At 41.7% G+C, this 20,665-nt stretch overlaps 1 protein-coding gene across 1 annotated transcript in view; it reads right to left on the reverse strand.

Moving 5' to 3' along the window:
• SLC35F4 (solute carrier family 35 member F4) overlaps positions 1–18,195 on the reverse strand; it is a 274,077-nt gene extending 255,882 nt beyond the window's left edge. Inside the window, exon 1 of the mRNA XM_020876210.2 lies at positions 17,862–18,195. Within this exon, the coding sequence (XP_020731869.2) occupies positions 17,862–17,964 (103 nt within the window). The 5' untranslated portion in view covers positions 17,965–18,195. The remainder of the gene's footprint in view (positions 1–17,861) is intronic.
• Between the last annotated feature and the right edge of the window lie 2,470 nt (positions 18,196–20,665).

Consider the following 20,665-nt stretch of genomic DNA (forward strand, 5'->3'; position numbering starts at 1 on the left):
AGGCTAGTTCTGCTTAAACAATCTTAAAATTGAAATAAGGATTCATCATTCTTTCTTTGCTGATGAAGACAGCATGGATGATGCTGATCTTGCCTCAAAGAAGACCTCAGTGACTTGAGTACAAATGAAATGATGTGACATTAATTCACCTTTCAGAGTCTTCAAGAAGTCTGGTGTTTCTTGATACAAATCTACTTCTGCCAGCCAAATAATCTGTGGGATCTCTAATTTCATTTGTTACCTCATATCCTTGCAAGTCACAGTTTTTAGAAAATATCAATATTTAAATCAAGAAAATGAGAGATACCAAGGGAATATTTCATGTGAAGATGGACACAATAAAGGACAAAAATGGTATGGACTTAACAGAAACAGAAGATATTAAGAAGAGGTGGCAAGAATACACAGAACTGTACAAAAAAGGTCTTAATGACTCAGATAACCACAGTGGTGTGATCACTCACCTAGAGACAGACATCCTGGAGTGTGAAATCAAGTGGGCCTTAGGAAGCATCACTATGAACAAAGCTAGTGGAGGTGATGGTTTTCCACCTGAGCTATTTGAAATTCTAAAAGATAATGCTGTGAAAGTGATGCACTTAATATGCCAGCAAATTTGGAAAACTCAGCAGTAGCCACAGGACTGGAGGAGGTCAGTTTTCATTTCAATCCCAAAGAAAGGCAATGCCAAAGAATGTTCAAACCACCGCACAATTGTATGCATTTCACATACTAGCAAGGTAATGCTCAAAACCCTTTAAGATAGGCTTCAACAGTATATGAACTGAGAAAATTCCAGATGTACAAGTTGGATTTAGAAAAGGCAGAAGAACCAGAGATTAAACTGCCAACATTCATTGGATCATAGAAAAAGCAACGGAATTCCAAAAATCATCTACATCTGCTCCATTGACTATGCTAAAGTCTTTGACTCTGTGGCTCACACAAACTGTGGAAAATTCTTAGAGATGGGAATACCAGACCACCTTTCTACCTCCTGAGGCACCTACATCCAGGTCAAGAAGCAACAGTCAGAACCAGACATGGAGCAGTGGACTGGTTCCAAATTGGGAAAGGAGTATGACAAGGCTGTATATTGTCACCCTGCTTATTTAACTTATATGCAGAATATATCATGTGAAATGCCAGGCTAGATGACTCACAAACTGGAATCAAGATTCCTGGGAGAAATATCAATAACCTCAGATATGCAGATGACACCACCCTAATGGCAGATAGAGAAGAGGAACTAAAGTGCCTCTTGATGAAGGTGAAAGAGAGTAAAAAATCTGGCTTAAAACTCAACATTCAGAAAACTAAGATCATGGCATCCAGTCCCACCACTTCATAGTAAATAGATGGGGGAAAAAATGATAGTGACAGATGTTATTTTCTTGGGCTCCAAAATCACTGCAGATGGTGAATGCAGCCATGAAATTAAAAGATGCTTGCTCCTTGGAAGAAAAGCTATGACAAACCTAGACAGCATATTTAAAACCAGAGACATCACTTTGCCGACAAAAGTCCATATAGTCAAAGCTATGGTTTTTCCAATTGATGTTGTTATTCAGTCACTCAGTAATGTCTGACTCTTTGTGACCCCATGGAATGCAGTACACCAGGCTTCCCTGTCTACCACCAACTCCCAGAGCTTGCTCAAACTCATGTCCATCGAGTCAGTGATGCCATCCAACCATCTTGTCTTCTGTCTCCTCCTTCTCCTCCTGCCTTCATTCTTTCCCAGCATCAGAATCTTTTCAAACAAGTCAGCTCTTCACATCAGATGGCCAAAGCATTGGAGTTTCAACTTCAGCATCAGTCCTTCCAATGAATATTCAGGATTGGTTTCCTTTAGGATTGACTAGTTTGATCACCTTGTAGTCCAAGGACTCTCAAGAGTCTTCTCCAGCACCACAGCTTGAAAGCATCAATGCTTCAGCCATCAGCTTTGTCTATGGTCCAACTCTCACATCTATACATGACTACTAGAAAAACTGGATCATAATGAAGGCAGAGCACCAAAATATTGATGCTGAATATTCATTGAAAAAATTGATGCTGAAGCTGAAGCTCCAATACTTTGGCCACTTTATGTGAAGACCTGACTCGTTTGATAAGACCCTGATCCCGAGAAAGACTGAAGGCAGGAGTAGAAGGGGCAACAGAGGGTGAGATGTTGGATAGCATCACTGACTCCATGGACATGAGTTTGTGCAAGATCCAGGAGTTGGTGAGAGACAGGGAAGCCTGGCATGCTGCAGTACATGGGGTCACAAAGAGTTGGACACAACTGAGTGACTGAACATCAACAATAATATTTTAATCAGTTGCAGTAAACTGATTATCAAAGATGAGATGCATATTCTCATACCTAAGGACATTCCAGAATTTCAGCTTCTTATTCAATCCAAACTATGAGAACTTTCTCGCTAAAATTCACTTTTGAAAATGGAATAAAACTGAAATTTATTTTCATTTTACTTAACAAACTTTAATTATTTCAGTTTTTCTAGACATTACCATTAAATTTTGTACACATTCCCATAAAATAGAAAAATAGATATGACTCATTGGGCTTATCACTTTTATAGCCTGTTCCTATGAAGTAATAAATTTCCAGTGTAATAAAATGAACTGCATGAAAACATTTGGTGTATATATACATGGGGCAGGGTAATTTATAGTTTTATTTAGATTTTCAAAAATACCTAGTTTCCCCTAAAATGTTAAAAAGCAGAAACAATAAAACCTACTATTCTACACTATAGAACAGTCCTCTAAAATAGTATGTAATTACCATGTGATTTCACAGGTCATTTCTAACATGAATTTAATCCAATGTCACCTTAAAAACTAGTAATTAAATTTTCAGGTGTGATCTGATCCAAGCCCTAAAAGAATGGTCAGGAAGTTTCTATAAAATTGAAATTATCTTTCCAAGTTCATTACATTAAAAGCCTCCTTAAGAGACATGACAACTAAATGCAATGCAGTAGTTTGGTTTGGATCCTGGAACAGAAGGAGAGCCCTTAATGGGAAAACTGGTGAATCCAAATAAAACCTAGAGCTTAATTAATGGTAATGTACCAGTACTGGTTTTTTAGTTCTGACAAATACACATTAGTAATATAAAATGATAATAACAGGGGAAACTGGGTGAGGGGTACACAGGAACATTGTGAATTATCTTTACAACTTTTCTGTAAGTCTAAAATTATTCCAAAGAAATGTTTTTAAGTCTGCTCCTTTTGCTTCATTGATTACGCATAGGCATTTGTGTGGATCACAACAAACTGTGGAAATTTTTAAAGAGATGGGAACACCAGATCACCTGACCTGTCTCCTGAGAAATCCGTATGCAGGTCATGAAGCAACAGTTAGAACTGGACATGTAACAACAGACTGGTTCCAAATAGGGAAAGGAATAGGTCAAGGCTGTATATTGTCACCCTGCTTATTTAACTTGTATGCAGAGTATATCATGCAAAATGCCAGGCTGGATGACTCACAAACTGGAATCAAGATTCCCAGGAGAAATATCAATAACCTGATATGTAGATGACACCACCCTTATGGCAGAAAGCAAAGAAGAACTAAAATCTCTTGATGAAAGTGAAAGAGGAGAGTGAAAAAGTTGGCTTAAAGCTCAACATTCAGACAACTAAGATTGTGGCATCCAGTCCCATCACTTCATGGCAAATAGATGGGGAAACAGTGGAAACAGTGAGAGACTTTATTTTCTTGGGCTCCATAATCACTGCAGATGGTAATTGCAGCCATGAAATTAAAAGATGCTTGCTCCTTGGAAGACAAGCTATGACCAACCTAGACAGCATATTAAAAAGCAGAGACATTACTTTACCAACAAAGGTACATCTAGTCAAGGCTATGGTTTTTCCAATAGTCATGTATGGACATGAGAGTTGGACCATAAAGAAGGCTGAATGCCAAAGAATTGATGTTTTTGAACTGTGGTGTTGGAAGACTCTTGAGAGTCCCTTGGACTGCAAGGAGATCTAACCAGCCCATCCTAAAGAAAATCAGTACTGAATATTCATTGGAAGGACTGATGCTGAAGCTGAAACTCCAATACTTTGGCCACCTGATGTGAAGAACTGACTCATTGTAACAGACCCTGACGTTGGGAAAGATTGAAGGTGGGAGGAGAAGGGGATGACAGAGGATGAGATGGTTGGATGGTATCACCAATGCAATGGACATGAGTTGGAGTAGGCTCCATGTGTTGGTGATGGACAGGGAAGCCTGGCATGCTGTGGTTCATGGGGTCGCAAAGAGTCGGACACAACTGAGTGACTGAACTGAAGTCCGCTCCAAATTTTTACCAAGAATTAATCACTCAGCAAATATTTATGAAATATCCAGGTCTTCTATGATGAGTACCTAGTGCTGACCTAAACAGATTCAGCCCTTCCTTTGTGGAGCTAAGAGAGTGAGCAGGCGGAAAAGAAACTGAACAGTCACAAGAATCAACATGAACTGTAACCACAGTTTGCAGTAAGTGCGGTAAAGGAAAAGTACATGAGATGAGAAAGGTGCAGGGCTGCAAAGGCCTCCCTGAGGCAGTAGCACTTATTACAGACCTGAATGATGATGAGGAGCCAGCCAGGTAACCGCACTAGGAAGAGGGATGTGCTTGTGCATCAGTCTGGAGGAAGGAAAGGACCTGGAGAGCGTGCCAGTATGACCAAACCATCAACAGTACATGGAAAGTGGTGCCATCGGAAGAACCCAACCATGTGAGGACCCTGTAGGCCCGGTTTAGGCTTTTATAGTTTTCCAAAGAAATATGAGAAGCCATGGCAGACTTTAACCAGAGAAACGGCATGATCCAATCAGAGCTTCTAAAAGATCACAATGACTGGTCTGTGGATGTGGACAAGAAAGGAGAAAGCAAGAGGCTACATTTGAGGCCCTCCCTATTTTTTTTTTTTAATTACAGGGAAATTTAAAATTCATAGCTTCTAAATATTAAATGTATTTGTTCCAGACTGTCTCTTGGAAATAATAATTCATTTCTTCATCTGCCACCATAGCTCCAGGGAAGATGGTGCTCCAAATGGTTCCCAGCTCACTTGACCTGGATCTTTCCTCTAGGATGCCTATATTAAATGTGGGTGTGAATCAAAAATCCAAGATACATACGCATGACTTGGAGCAAGGCATCAGCAGCAAAAACATGCAAACTCTAACACCGTTAGAACCTAAGCTTCACAAGAGATAAAGAATTCTTGTACGTCCAGTTTCCAGGACCGTAAAACCATTATTGACCTCCACTAGTGCCATCTTGCGGAGAAGGCAATGGTAACCCACTCCAGTACTCTTGTCTGGAGAATCCCATGGATGGAGGAGCCTGGTGGGCTGCTGTCTATGGGGTCGCACAGAGTCGGACACGACTGAAGCGACTTAGCAGCAGCAGCAGCAGCAATGCCATCTTGGCATTAACGCAGAACTAAATATAGAAATTCCCAGACTGCAGAATAGTGTAATTTTCATTCCCTAAAATATACAATGTTAAATGTCACCTTCAGTTACTATACCTTGAGTCTGAAAGAACTGGTGTTTTGCCCTATCTGACCGAGAAAAAGAAAAACATCTTCCAAATTTGATATAACCAGCAGCACTTCAATAAAACTTAATAAGCAGTCAGCAACGCTGGTTGAGTACTTTTAAACAAAACTCCCTAGGGACTTACACTCTAAACAAACACTTGGATTTTCTCAGTTTGTAGGAATACACTATCTATAACCTCACTAAGTATTATGTAGGCACATTCTAAGGACTATCAAAACTAGAAAATAGAAAAGTTTGGATCTTGATTGAAGCCTATGATTTAAAATGAAAAACTTCTTTATGCAAAGCTCTGTGAACCAAAATGCTATTAAGTTGACTCTCCAGACAAACACTTCTTTTCTCTGGAAACTACCTCTTGCCCTACAGCCAGCAGGATTACAACAGAAAGCCTCTGGCAGTCAGGAAGGCAGAGATTGACCCTGCCCCAGATGACCACAGTAAGACAATCAAGAGTGTACACCCGACACAAATTAGGCCAAAGAGTCCCTGTCCCTGGGAGTCTGGTTTTAGAAGTCAGAGATTCTTGCTCAGTCTGTCTTCTCTCTTGAATAGAGGACATATAAACACTGGAACTGCTTGCAGAGGCTATTTTCAACCATTTGGATAAGGAATAGAGAAAGCCAGCCTGCAGCAAGAGACAAGCATGGAGAACATGTGCCAGGAAAAGAAAAAAAAAGGAAAGAAATGAAAGGCAGAGAAAGAGGGCTTCCTATTTTCCCTACCACAACACTCAGGGACCTGACGTTTATCCCACGTTGCTGCTGCTTCAGTCGTGTCCAACTCTGTACAACCCTGTGGACTGCAGCTCGCCAGGCTCCTCTGTCCATGGGATTCTCCAGACAAGAGTACTGGAGTGGGTTACCATGCCCTCCTCCAGGAGATCTTCCCAACCCAGGGATCAAATCCGGATCTCCTGCACTGCAGGCAGATTCTTTACCACTGAGTCACCAGGATAAGGGAAGCCCTAGCCCTTAAAATCCATGGAAGACTCCCAGTATCATTTCAATCCCTTCCATTTTTGCCTAAGCCAGTTCAAGTGGAATCCGGTGATGAGAAGTCACACAAGCCCTCTCTAACACTCCAAGTTTCTCCATTTCATCTAGTCTCAAAGAACCGAGAATCAGCTTGCCCAAATTTTTTAAGCCAAGATCTCTGAAAGGGAATCTAATTCCAGCCTCTCCAAGCAGGCACATGCAATGAAATGAAAAATGCTTATCCTAAAATGTCAAGTAAGAAAGAAGCAGGACACAAAACTGTATATATCAGAATTATGACTATACTATAATTTATATTTGTCAATAAATCAAAAAGTGAAGCCCTATATGCATTTTGAAGATTGTAAGAAAATTAACCAAAATAACAGTAGTCATGTTAGGGTGACAGGATTATTTTCCTTTTTCTCTATATTCTTCTGTGTCATTAAGTAGTTAAATACTTCAGAACAGAATTGCAACTTCAAAGACTACGTAACTGTGTTTATAACATAATGGTGTCTTTTAAAAAGTGGGACTTGAAAGACTCTATCTGTAATGTTCGCCACTATATAAATAGACCAAAAAGCAACTGTCCCTTTAAGACTCCACATGTAAAAACAACAATGAAATTTCCAACAGACTAGTCCCCAGTAATCCTCAGGCTTCTTTTCTCCAGGCTTTCTTGATGGCACAGATGGTAAAGCATCTTTCTACAATGCAGGACACTGGGGTTTGATCTCTGGGTGGGGAAGATCCCCTGGAGAAGAGAATGGCAACCAACTCCAGTATTCTTGCCTGGAGAATCCCATGGACAGAGGAGCCTGATGGGGTCCAAAGAGTCAGACACAACTGAGTGACTAACACTACACATTTTCACTTCTTCTCCACTTATCTGCCAGCCCAATCCTACATAATCCCACCTCATCCCATGCTACTTATTTTTAGCTGAGATTTCATCCTTCCTCTCTGCCAGTCTCCCTAACCACTCTTTCACTTCCCATCCCCAATTCCTACACGCCTCTCTACTTTGATGTTTGAGTATCTGCATCTCCAGACATGCAGACCCATCCTGTCACCTGTAAGTCCTAGATTTTTCTCGTCTATTTTGGATTGGCCCCTTGGAAATAACCTCATCACAAAAGGCTCCAACCCATTTTAAACTATTCCCAGGGGTGATCCAGGTAAATAAGCAGAAAGCAATCTCCAAAAATAAAACACATTGCAAACTTGGATAACTTGGAAATTATCCTTAACATTGCTGTAACACAATTTTCATTAACAATTCAAACCACAACATTGGATAGGAGGAAAATGTGAGTGGTGAAGCATTTATTTACAGGAAAAAGGTGAGCAAGACTTTTTTAAATCATGAAGTTGATTCTACTGGTTTCCTCCATGATCATAACAGCTTCCTTATATTGAACTAGGCATTGTGCAAGGCTTTTATACATGTTATCTTACATAACCTTCCCAATGACCTATGAAACAATTATTATTATTTCCATTTTACAGGAGCAAGCTGTTGATCTGAGAAGTTACTTACAAAAGTTTAAAAGTCTAACAAGTAGAAGAGAACGGTCATGTGATCTTTGATTAGACTTTTTGGCTTCAAACAGGTCTTAGGTGGGCTTTCTAAAGAAAGTATATCTGACACTTAATGTTAAACCCATGTGTTAGCTATTAATAGCAGTAGTATTTTATAATACAAATAGAGTTTATATGTAAATTTATATTTTAAATGAAAAATACATATCAGAATAAACATTGCAGAAATTACATTATAAAACAATGACATATAGAACCCAGATGCCCATCAGCAGACGAATGGATGAGGAAGCTGTGGTACATATACACCATGGAATATTACACAGCCATTAAAAAGAATTCATTTGAATCAGTTCTAATGAGATGGATGAAACTGGAGCCCATTATACAGAGCGAAGTAAGCCAGAAAGATAAAGACCATTACAGTATACTAACACATATATATGGAATTTAGAAAGATGGTAACGATAACCCTATATGCAAAACAGAAAAAGAGACTCAGATGTATAGAACAGACTTGTGGACTCTGGGAGAAGGTGAGGGTGGGATGTTTCAAGAGAACAGCATTGAAACATGTATATTATCTAGGGTGAAACAGATCACCAGCCCAGGTTGGGTACATGAGACAAGTGCTCGGGCCTGGTGCACTGGGAAGACCCAGAGGGATCGGGTGGAGAGGGAGGTGGGAGGGGGGACTGGGATGGGGAATGCATGTAAATCCATGGCTAATTCATTTCAATGTATAACAAAAAGTACTGTAATGATGTAAAGTAATTAGCCTCCAACTAATAAAAATAAATGGAAAAAAAAATGTAGAGCAAAATGCAGAATTCAGTAAAAAAAAAAAAAAAATGATATTCAGTATCAACACAGCCCTTATAATTTATAGTTTAAAACTATAGACTTCTTCATATCAATGTAACTTTTCACAAAAACACTACCCTATCATATACAAAGAAACATAATGCTTATTATTGAGGTACAAACAGACTCTGAACTGGGAGAAAGAATTATTGCATTCACTTCACTAGTAAGAGACAACTTTATAACTTATGCCAGTTAGAGTGCTGAAGTGCTAAGTTATTAATACTACTTTTATAATTAAAAAATCTGGTTTGTGATTTAAAACAGCATACTACAAAGACTAATAGTAATCACTTCACAAGGGGGGATGGACCACATTTTATTTCTTATAGTTGTAATAACATTATACTATTTTGTATTTAAAGATTGCTTTCTCCCCATTCAAGTACAGAGAACATTATAAAAGCAGTAAGGATGCAAGGTTAAGGGATCACAAAATACCATTTGGTGTACTCACTCTCTGAGTAGGCACATCTGTTTAATTCATTCATAGCTGGTGAGTTTTTTCTTTCCCTTCAATCACTACCACCATATACTCTTTCTTTTTCTATGTGAAAAGAATTAACTCTCCAATTTCTTCAACGGAAACTATAATCATTCATTCATTACTACAATGAACTTTATTGAGCACCCAGAATGTACTCTAGTACACTTTCATGTTGTCTAAGATAAAAATAAAGAAAGATAAGTCCCTGCCTTCCCCAAGCTCTGTGGTGAGACAGTCTTATAAAAAGTAAACAGCCCAAAATAGTGTGCTAAACGCTGGAGCAGAGGTGAGTACACAGTATTACAGGAGCCCAGAGGAGGATCAACCTAGCCTGGGGCAATCAGGGAGCTTCACAGAGGACAGAGCTTTTAAACTCAGCCTCGAAAGATAAATAGGAGATTTTCAGAGAGTGAAGAAGGAGACAAGAGAAGAGGAAGCCATTCATGCCATAGTATAAAAAGACACTGAGGACCGGAAGAACATGGGGACTAGAATGTTATTAAAATGATGAGCTGCTTGATGAGACTATTAGCAGGTTTGTGGAGGACACGTGAGATATGAAATTAAAAAAGAAAAACTGGACAAAAAAATTCAACAATGTAAGTAGATTAAGGTGTTTAAATACATTGAAGACTATGCATACATTAAATTTCAGTTATTAAAACTTATAGACCAGTGACAGAAATGCTCAGTTCAAAATAAACAGCATTTGCACGTGTCTGTGCAAATGGATATAAAAGAGACTCAAAGGATAGTGTTAGCCAAAATGTTAGCACTCATCACCTCTGGGTGGTGGAATTATAAGTAATTTTGTTTTAATCTCTCTTTGTTTCTCTGCCTTCCAGATTTTCTGCGTTAAGTCTGCATTACTTTGGCAATTAGAGGGGGAAATGTGTGCTAAAATAGAACAGTGTAAGCTGGACTCAGATTGTGGCATGCTAAGGAATTTGGACACTGTCCTACAGAAAATGGAGGTTTATTTCAGGCATTTGATCAGGGACATGAGAGGAAGATTTGTATCTTCACAGAATTCAATGTTGTTAAGGTGTGCATACTGGATTAAAAGGATTTGAGACTGGGTGAAAGATATGACAGGTAGAATTAAGACAGGTGATAATAGGGATGGAAACACGTATTTGGGGTAAAATAGATAGAACTTGTTAACTGAATATAAGGAAGGGGGGAAGGGCAGAATTTGAGTATAACTCCAGGTTTCTGGGCAATTGGTTAGATACAGATATTGGAAGCTTAAAAAACATAATAAGCAAAAGGCACATTTTAAGGACAGAATGATGAATTTAGTTTTATGTGTGACATGCCTGGAGGACATTCAGGTAAGAATTCTAGTAGAAAGTTGAAATATGGGGCTAGGCTTAGAAAAAGTGTACCTAGAAATAGAGACATATAGAAGATAGTGAAGCAATGAAACTGAATAAGCTTGCTCTGTGAAGGTAAAGTGAGGAGGAGAGAGCTGAGGCTGGCACCTTGGGAAATGCTAAGTCATAGCACAAGTTGGAGAATTCAGAGAGCCAGAAGAGCCAGAAGTTAGTCGAGTTCTTTTTGGAAATGGGATGGTCAGGGCTGGCATCAGAGCAAGGACAAGAAGTTTTACTATAAATTTGCAGCTACTGATAGGAAATCACAGAAAGCTGGCAAGTACAAAAGGCAAAGAGAGGCCACTGGCCACCATCGGAGATGGAAAATGGAGTGTGGAGAGGCAAAGTAAACAAACTAGAGTTTACTGAGATAGAGTCCTTCATGGAAGTTGGGGTTGTTCTGAAAGCTGTCAAAGCCAAGCTACTGCAAGGCTGCTCTAAGGCAGTAACTTCTCAGACGGAGAAGGAAAAATACTATAGGACATCCCTTATGTGCAAATCTTCAACAACAACAACAACAACAACAACAAATGAACTTATTTATAAAACAGAAACACTCACAGAGTTAGCAAACGAACTTACGGTTGGAGGGAAGACATAGTTAGGGAGTGTGAGGTGGACATGTACACACTGCTATATTTAAAATGGATAACCAACAAGGACCTACTGTATAGCACAGGGAACTCTGCTCAATGTTATGTGGCAGCCTGGATGGGAGGGGAATTTCAGGGAGAACAGATACATGTATATGTATGGCTGAGTGCCTTTACTATCCACCTGAAACTGTCACAATGTTGTTAATTGTTGTGACAATTAACTATATTCCAGCTATATTCCAATATAAAATTAAAAGTTTCTTTAAAAAAAGACAGTGACTTCTATCCCCTCCCCTATTTCTTGTTTTTTTTTTTTACAAGAAAGGAAACTGTTGGCCACAAAGAGGTACCCAGGTCTCAAGGCCTAGTTACTGGCAAGTTTAACAAAAATAAATTTCCAAACCCCTAGAGTTTAATTCACTGCACATCAACACACTGCCTCCTTATACCAACACATAAAGAAGACTCAGCTCAAAGATATCGATAATAGGATACAGTAAAATAAATGAATTTATCCTTTGACTTGACTTATGGAATGAATGATTTCTTACAGCCATACAACCCTCTCTGATTAGCACCTCTTATCTGCCAGATAACATCCACTAGCCTCTGATCCCACTGAGATTTCCAATCCATTGATCCTACCAACTTTCCACTCTCCCCAGCCATCTCAATTTTCTCTCTTCTGTACTCACCAGCTTTAAATGCTATGGCCATTCATTATAACTCCTTTCTCGTATACATTCAAAACTCCCTTGCTACTATTATTTTATTACACCCACTGGATATTCTGCAACTCCTGTTAAATCCTTCTCTTCACTTGCTCCATGCCTCCACTGTGTCAATGATCATAACAATCTACTGACTGATCTCACTTTAAATATGTGACCAGAAACTAAATGTGCCCTTTAAGGCAGCCAGACAACCTTACTGTACTTCCTCAGACTGTTCACTCTCCCTCTCAAACTATTTATACATTCTCTTTCCTCCAAAATCTACCACCTCCTCCTCTATCCTCACTCTCAGTTGATGACCTTGCTTTCTATTTGGAGAAAATGAAAGCAATCAGAAGAGAACCTCAGCAGACTCCCACCATCTCAGTTATCCACCTTCCAGACCCTTTATCCATACCCTTGCCCTATATCCATGTTCCTGTCTAAAGCAATATTCCTTCCTTTGTACATTAGATTTGGCACCCTATCTCTCCAATATCACTGATATTTCTTTCTCTATTGAATCATTCTCAGGGGCTTGCAAACATGCTGCTACTGCTAGCCATCTTTAAAATAAAAAGAAACTTTCATAACCCCACCCCTACTCCCATTTCCTCTGCTCCCCTCTGCACAAAAATTACTGAAGAATTGTCTATACTCACGTTTCCAATTCCTCCAATTCTTGTTTGCTGTTGTTCAGTCAGGCCCAACATTTTTGTGACCCTATGGACTGTAGCCCTCCAGGCTCTTCTGGCCGTGTGACTTTCCAGAAAGTATACTGGAGTGGGTTGCCATGTCCTCCTCCAGGGGATCTTCCCAACCCAGGGATCAAACTCTTTTCCTGCATTGACAGGCAGATTCTTTACTGCTGGAAGCCCAATTCTTGCTTAAGCACATTCTAATCCATCTTATGCTATCTTATCTGTCCCTGTCAAGGAAGCTAATGATGACCAGTCACCAAATTCATGGTCAGTTACCAGTTTTCATTTTACTTGGCCTTTCAGCAGCACTGGATTCAGCTAATCTCTTCCCTCTCAAACTCTTCTCTGCCTTCCAGGGTATCACATGCCCTTCCCCTCACCCTCTCGATGTATCAGTGCCCCAGAGTTCAGGCCTTGCTCCTCTTCTCTTCTCTATATATGTTGACTTCTTGAAGATCTCTTTACTGTTAGACTATGAATAACACCCAAATACTGGAAAATCTCTAATTTACATCTCTAGTCAGACAACTCCTCTGAACTCCAGGATTATTTTACAACTCCAATTACATTTCCTTTCCAAAATGTTATCCTTATGCCTTGAACCCCTAAACTTCTCTACCTTGAAGCTTGCCACACTTCAGCCATTGGCAACTCAAACTTGGTCAAACCAGAAAAGATGGGATCAGTTTTTACTCCTTTCTTTCATGTAGATACCGTATCCAACTATCAGTAAACCCTATTCAAATAGAGCATTTAAATATAGACAATCTAACTTCAAATATAAAGAGAACCTGACCACCTCTCACCACTGCTACTGCTAACCCTCTTGTTCAAGCCACTATCATCTCCCACCTTGGTTATTACAGTGATATATACCAGCTAGCCTCTCTGCTTCCATTTCTGCTCCAGTAGAGCAGTCAACTTGATCCTTTTGAAATGTAAGTCAAGTCTCATCCCTCCTCTGTTAAAACCATTAAAACTCCTACAAAGGCTCCCAGTTTCATTCAGAGTATGAGCCAAAGGACTTACAATGGCCTGTAAGACGCTACTTTCTGTGAGTCCCTTTATCCACAGTGACCTCATCTCCAACCACTTGCCTGATTCTTTACCCCACTCCAGTCATGCAGGAGACCTCCTCACTCCTTCTCTAGCAGGCTCAGCATGCTCTGCCTCAGAGCTTTGCACAGGCTGTTCCTTTTGCCTGAACAGATTCCTCCCAATGTCTACACAGCAAACTCCTTCACATCTTTCAGGTCTTTTCTCAACAGGGACCTTCTCAGTGAGGTCTCACCTGCCCGATCTATTTAAAACTTCCACAATCTTTTATCCTTTTAACTCTTCTGATACTTTTGTTAAAGCAGCTATCATCTTGCAATATAAAACTTCATTTATGTATGTATATGTTTATTATTGTCTGTCTCTTCCCACTAGAACTTAAGCTTTAAAAGGAGAAGTACGTTTCTCTGTTCTGTTCATGGGTGTATTCCTGGAACATAGGAGGTGCTCAATTAGCACCTGTTGAATGAGTGAATCTATTTCCCCTACTAGACCATAACTTGAGGTTAGACAAATGCTTTAATCACCTATGTACCCATCTAACTATCTAAATTTATAGATACAGAGGTGATTATATATATCTTTTATACACAATGCATGTGTATCTTTTATACATAATATTTATATATATCATGCATATTATATATATCTTTTAAATATATAATTATGTACACATACATTTCTTTCTTTTTTGTATCAGCCTGACTACTAGAATTTGTTCTGAACTGGGTTATCAAGCTAGAATGAAAATTGATATTGCTGGGAGAAATATCAATAAACTCAGATACGCAGATGACACCACTCTAATGGCTGAAAGCAAAGAAGAACTAAAGAGCGTCTTGATGAAGGTGAAAGGTGAGAGTGAAAAAGCTGGCTTAAACTCAACATTAAAAAAACTAAGATCATGGCATCCAATCCCATCACTTCATGGCAAAAAGAAAGGGAAAAAGTGGAAGCAATGACAGATTTTATTTTCCTGGGCTCAAAAATTACTGTGGATAGTGACTGCAGACATGAAATTAAAATATGCTTGCTCCTTGGAAGAAAAGTTATGACAAACCTAGACAGCACATTAAAAAACAGAGACATTACTTTGCCAACAAAGGTCTGTATAGTCAAACCTATGGTTTTTCCAGTAGTCATGTATAGATGTGAGAGTTGGACCACAAAGAAGGCTGAGCACAAAGAATTAATGCTTTTGAACTGTGGTACAAGAGAAGACTGAGAGTCCCTTGGACTGCAAGGAGATCCAACAAATCAATCTTAAAAGAAATCAACCCTGAATATTCACTGGAAGGACTGATGCTGAAGCTCCAATACTTTGGCCACCTGATGCAAAGAACTGACTCATTGGAAAAGACCCTGATGCTGGGAAAGAGTGAAGGCAGGAGGAGAAGGGGACAACGGAGCATGGATGGCATCACCGACTGGGTGAACATGAATTTGAGCAAGCTCTGGGAGTTGGTTAAGAACAGGGAAGTCTGGCATGCTGCAGTCCATGTGGTCACAAAGAGGACACGACATAGTGACTGAACAACAAGTTTCTCATCTTCCTGGTTGACAGGAATAGCAGGAGGATGCATTACCATGAGGTTGATCATTCATGCATATTGTCAGAGATGAGTCTCTATCTACCTCTAGAAAAGTAAATGGCGCTAATATTAAGAGATCATCCCATCCTTAAGGCCTCAGACATGATCATAAAAAAATGAGAAAGTCACCTCGCCTTCACATGTTACATATTCCTCACCACAGGCTTTTCTTAACTATATCTTTCCAGACTTCTCCTAAGTTATTGCTCATTCCTGGTAACAGCTAAATCAATTGCCCATCTTGTACTGGTTTGCCTCAATGTGTTTGTTTACTAGTTGAAGCCTGCATTAAGGGCACGATTATTTATTTCATGGTGCTCAGCTGCCTGGCCCTCTTCCAGCTCTCTCTTCTCCTAGCCTTTCACTCTGCAAAATGGCAATCTCCTTCTACCTCTGAAAGCTTAAACATTCTGAAAGTTATTTGATAGTCATATAATTCTCTGTCCTTGTGAGATTCTCTGTCTTCACTGTTTGAATGCTGGCCTGAAGTTAGCCCATCACAAATAACTATACCAAATGCATCTTTATCCCTTTTAGCCTCAGTTATTGTCTTAACCAATGCTCTTCCCTCTTTTTGTCCAGTTCTTGTATGGCAAATGAAACGTGTAGCTATTTCAGCAAGTGCAAAAAGATAATACAAACATGTCTCTGTTTAAAATATCACTTTTCCAGTATTCTTTTTAGTTTGTTCTTTATTAACCACAGTTCCATTGTTATAAAAGCTATAACAATATACTACCCTGAGTCTTGTAATCTCACAGACGGCTTCTACATTCTCTAAGCAACCAAAATCCCATGGTTCCTAATTGAAATATTCAAAGGTGAAATCTAAGTAATCTCCATGTGGTCTACCAGTGCTTTTGCTTAAGTTTCTAGGTTAAAAAAGAAAGCCTTTGCCAATGGGGAAAAAGACTTCTGAGTCTATAGTACGAAGACTTCAAACTGCATTCCACAGCATGTTATTTTCCTTCTAGAAAATTCTAACACTATATAATTACTTTTGTATGGGAAATGAATAATGTAAGCCTCTAATGCTAAAAACAGCTAGATAGAGACCATACAAATCAGATAGGCCTTTCCTGAAACCAAATGAAATATTAAACTAGAAAATATCTGTGTAAGGACAGTGCATGCAGGAAAGCTCAACAGAGATGGAGCATAGTGAGGGGGGGCCGGGAGGGGGGAGTTACCGGGAAAAAAGTTGATTTTCCCTCTATGTAATAGGGTCTACTACCTTCAGAGAAACTGTAACGCTGATTGTACCTCAAGTGTCTCAGAAATATACCAATCAGAAACGCCTCTATGAGCTTCCAAGGCTTCTGGTTAAACATAACAGCAAAAACATCAACTATGCTCCATCTATTGCGACAGAAATGCGTTGATAAAGAAAAAAGTGAAATCCCACCTGCATGGGAATTAAGCCGCAGCTACTCCCTCAATTCAGAGAAAAAAACGAGGTTCACTTGGGTCACTGGCAGAACTAATCCCAGCAAATACAGCCAGTGGGTTTGTGTGTTGGGGGAGAGGGACAGAACAGAGAGCGCACCTCAGCGCCCTCCCTGCAAAACTGCTCCAGAAACGTGAAAGCATCCGCACCACAGGACCTCGCTTAGCCGGAAGAAAGCCAGAACCCGTGGAGCAATCTGCCGCTACTCAGAGGCCGCCGCGACGTGCGGCGGGCATTGGGGGCTGGCCGGGGGCCCGATCGCGCCTCCCCCTCATCCACCCCAGCCCCCAGTCCTTTCACGCGTCTCTGGCTCCAAGATCACAAACTCGGAGACCTGAAGAGGTTCTCTCTCTACCCAAGGTGGAGAACCTCCCAAAAGACATCTTAACAGGAGTAATTCCCGCGCTGGCAACGTTTCAACAGCCCAGAGTGAACAGCCTGAACCATCGGCGTCGGGACCCACGTCTGGGTCGGCCTTCTCCGCCAGCCCCACCCCCGAGCCTGTCCAGCCGGCAGCTCCAGCGCCCAACCCGCAGCCTGCACCCAGTAGGGACTTCGGGGGAGTGCAGCCCCAAGGGCTGACTTTCCCTAAGTAAACAGCCATATTAGCCTCCTCGGCCGTAAGTACGCCGGGGCTGAGCCGGCAGACGGCTGCCGGGAGCGCTCACCGGGCTGCCTCTGCGCTTCTGCCCCCAAGGCTGCCACTATTTCCAAACTCCTAGGCGCCAACAGTCCGGACACCGTTCTCGCTCACGGCTCAGCACCGAGGACAGCGGACATACTTTCAGCCAGGGTGGCCCCACCGCCCGGAGATCCGCGGTAGCCACGCCGGCAGGGCTGCAGGTGTCCGGACGGCGCGCCCTCCCGCATCCTACCCCCTCCGGCGTCTGGAGCCAGGCAGCGCCCGCGGCGTCTTACTTTTCTGACTGGAGTAACCCGGGTAATAGCCATAGTAGCCGGTGATCCGCAGGATGCGGTCCTCGATGGTGGCCACCCCGTTGGGGGCCGCCTTGACATCCATAGAGAGTACGGGGCGGCGGCCCCGGGCGCGGCGGGGCGGAGAGCGCAGCGCGGGGCCCGAGAGCTGGTGCAGGTGCCGCCGCCGCCGCGGGTGTTGATGTTGCAGCTCGTGCTCCCGCGCCCGGGCTCTGACTCCACCGCCCGGCGCAACACCGGCTTCGCATCACAGCGGCGGCGGCGGCGGCGGCGGAGCGGCCCCCACTCGGGCCGGCCTCTCCGTCAGCCTGGCGGCTCTCCCGCCTGAACAGCGCCCCCTCACCTCCGACGCCCACCGCGGCCGGGGGCGGCCCCACCTGCGCGGACTCTCATCATTAACCCTTTTGCCCCCTTCTGGGAAGAGTAAACATCCCCCAACCCCACCTGACAGAAGGGATGCTTGGTCCAGGGCGTGGGAGGAGAGGAGAAGGTGAGATGGTGGCAAGGGCTCGGGGAGGAGGGCCGGGGGTGGGAGAGACCCGAGCGGAACCAAGGGCTGTTAATGTGAGAGGTGTGCACTGTCGCTCGGGGAGATGACACCTTGGGGACGCCCCCGGGGCTTCGCCTGAGCTAGGCGTCTGCACCACCAGGGGTCTGCTGATCTGCAAGCTTCCCCGGGCGTTAATCAGTTTCCTCCGATTGCCTAAATGACGGAAAGCCTTTTTTTTTTTTTTTTTTTTTTTTAAGAAATAAAAAAATGAGGCCCCAGCAGGTGATGCTAGGAGTGATTATTCAGGTAACTTGGACACAAAGACTGTAAGAGCTGAAGCTTCCAAGTCTAACAGTCGGTACCCGGCCGGACCCTCCTGCCTCCCAGGGAAATCATCAAAGGCTTGGAAGCCGCAGCTGTGCACAGCATGCTTATTTTGCCCATTCCAAATGCCCCGAGGAGAAATGATTTTCTTCTTATTGCCAAAACATCAGGGGTAAACCCTTCAAACCGTACATATCTCTGGGCGGGTGAAAGTTTTAGCTACAATCCGGAGACCTTCCACTTGGGTGTAGAACGTCCTTGAAGCCGTGTGTTCAGAACGAACCCCTCCCCTCAGGTGTGGCTTTTCTGCTTTGGCTAGAGAGCCACCAGGTTAGAGTCCGTGAGCAGTAGGATGATTCTTCTATTCACAGCTGGCAGTCACAGACGCCTAAACAATAATCCTGAAAGTTTCATCTCAGAAACTAAAGGGTGCCTTGGAGTGAGGCTGGGGTGGGAGCTAATCAGCTTAGAGGTCATTATGTCCACCTGCCATCCAGAGCCAGTTTAAGACATCCCTGCCAGACTTCACATTTCTAAAGCTTAGAGAAAAAAAGGACAAAGGCAAGTTGATTTCAGTGCCCCCTCAGAAACCGCCAAGGAACCTGTCACGTCGTTTTGCCTTCCAGCATTTCCCACACTCTGTGTGGGTCCTTAAAGGGGAAGAAATAGGCAAACTTTTTTTTTAAGGTGAATTAGTTTGAAGCATGTGAAAATACAGAATTAAATCTCACAATTGTTAAGGGTTTTCATGTGGACACAAAGCCTATCACAGGATCTTGAGAGTGGAGTGAATCTGAGATGACTGTGGCTGGGAGGAGAGTTCATAAAGAAACCAATTTCCTCCCACACCTGCTTTCTTGGGCCAGGAACAATGGAAGGGTAGAAAGAACTAAAAGGTCAAAATGAACTTCAAGGAAAAAGCAACTCTACTGCAATAGTGGGAGCTGACTATTTAAAGCAGAAATGAAAGGACTGGGCCTTTACACTCTACCACCTGCCCCACCTCAAAGCAATTTTCAACACACTTCTGTTACTTTTATATATGGCCAATGAAATATGTTTATTTCTGTGGCACACCTTATATAAAACATGTGCACTGCACATGATAAGTGGGTTGACCACGTTAATGTAAGACGATCCTCTGGTTTGAAGTTTCTATAAAATAAATTTGCCTTTGACCCAGGAGTTGAACTGGGGTCTCCTGCTTTGCAGGTGGATTCTTTACCAACTGAGCTATCAGGGAAGCCCTATATTACTTCTAATATGCATTTAATAACATCATAATACTTAGCATATTGATACATAAATTCAACAAGAGAGAAATTAAGAAATTGAAGCAAAAAGCTCCTAATGTAATAGGAATATGAATATGCATAGACTTTAAAGACAAATGGTTTTGTCCTATTCATGGTTATAATTTATCATAATTAATGTATTTAAATTCTAAATTACATTTATTGTGTAGTTGTTGCCTTCTTCTTAGTTTTGCTTTGTTTTCAGAAATTTCCAGAGAAGTAGAAATGTATTTAACCAGACCTCATCATTCATATAAACAACAAATTCAGCATAAATTTAAATAATGTAAATATTAGACCCACAAGAGTCCGTGTTTCCTTAAAGAAATTATAAAAACTCTCCGGTTGACCTGGAAATTAACTTTAGAATAGCAGAGCAGACTTTCCCAGTGGCATAGTGGTTAAGAATCCACCTGTCAATGCAGAGGATATGGGTTCAATCCCTGGTCCAGAAAGATTCCACAGGCCACAGAGCAACTAAGCCCACGGACACAACTACTGAGCTCAAATGCTACAGCTATGGAAGCCCATGTGCCTAGAGTGTGTGCTCCCCAACAGAGAAGCCACTGCAATGAGAAGCCCGCACCCTGCAACAGAGTAGCCTTCCATTCTCCGCAACTAGAGAAAGCCCGCGTGCATCAACACAGACCCAGCATAGCCATAAATAAATAAATAAA

Source organism: Odocoileus virginianus, chromosome 6, assembly GCF_023699985.2.
Source record: "Odocoileus virginianus isolate 20LAN1187 ecotype Illinois chromosome 6, Ovbor_1.2, whole genome shotgun sequence".
Lineage (NCBI taxonomy): Eukaryota > Metazoa > Chordata > Mammalia > Artiodactyla > Cervidae > Odocoileus > Odocoileus virginianus.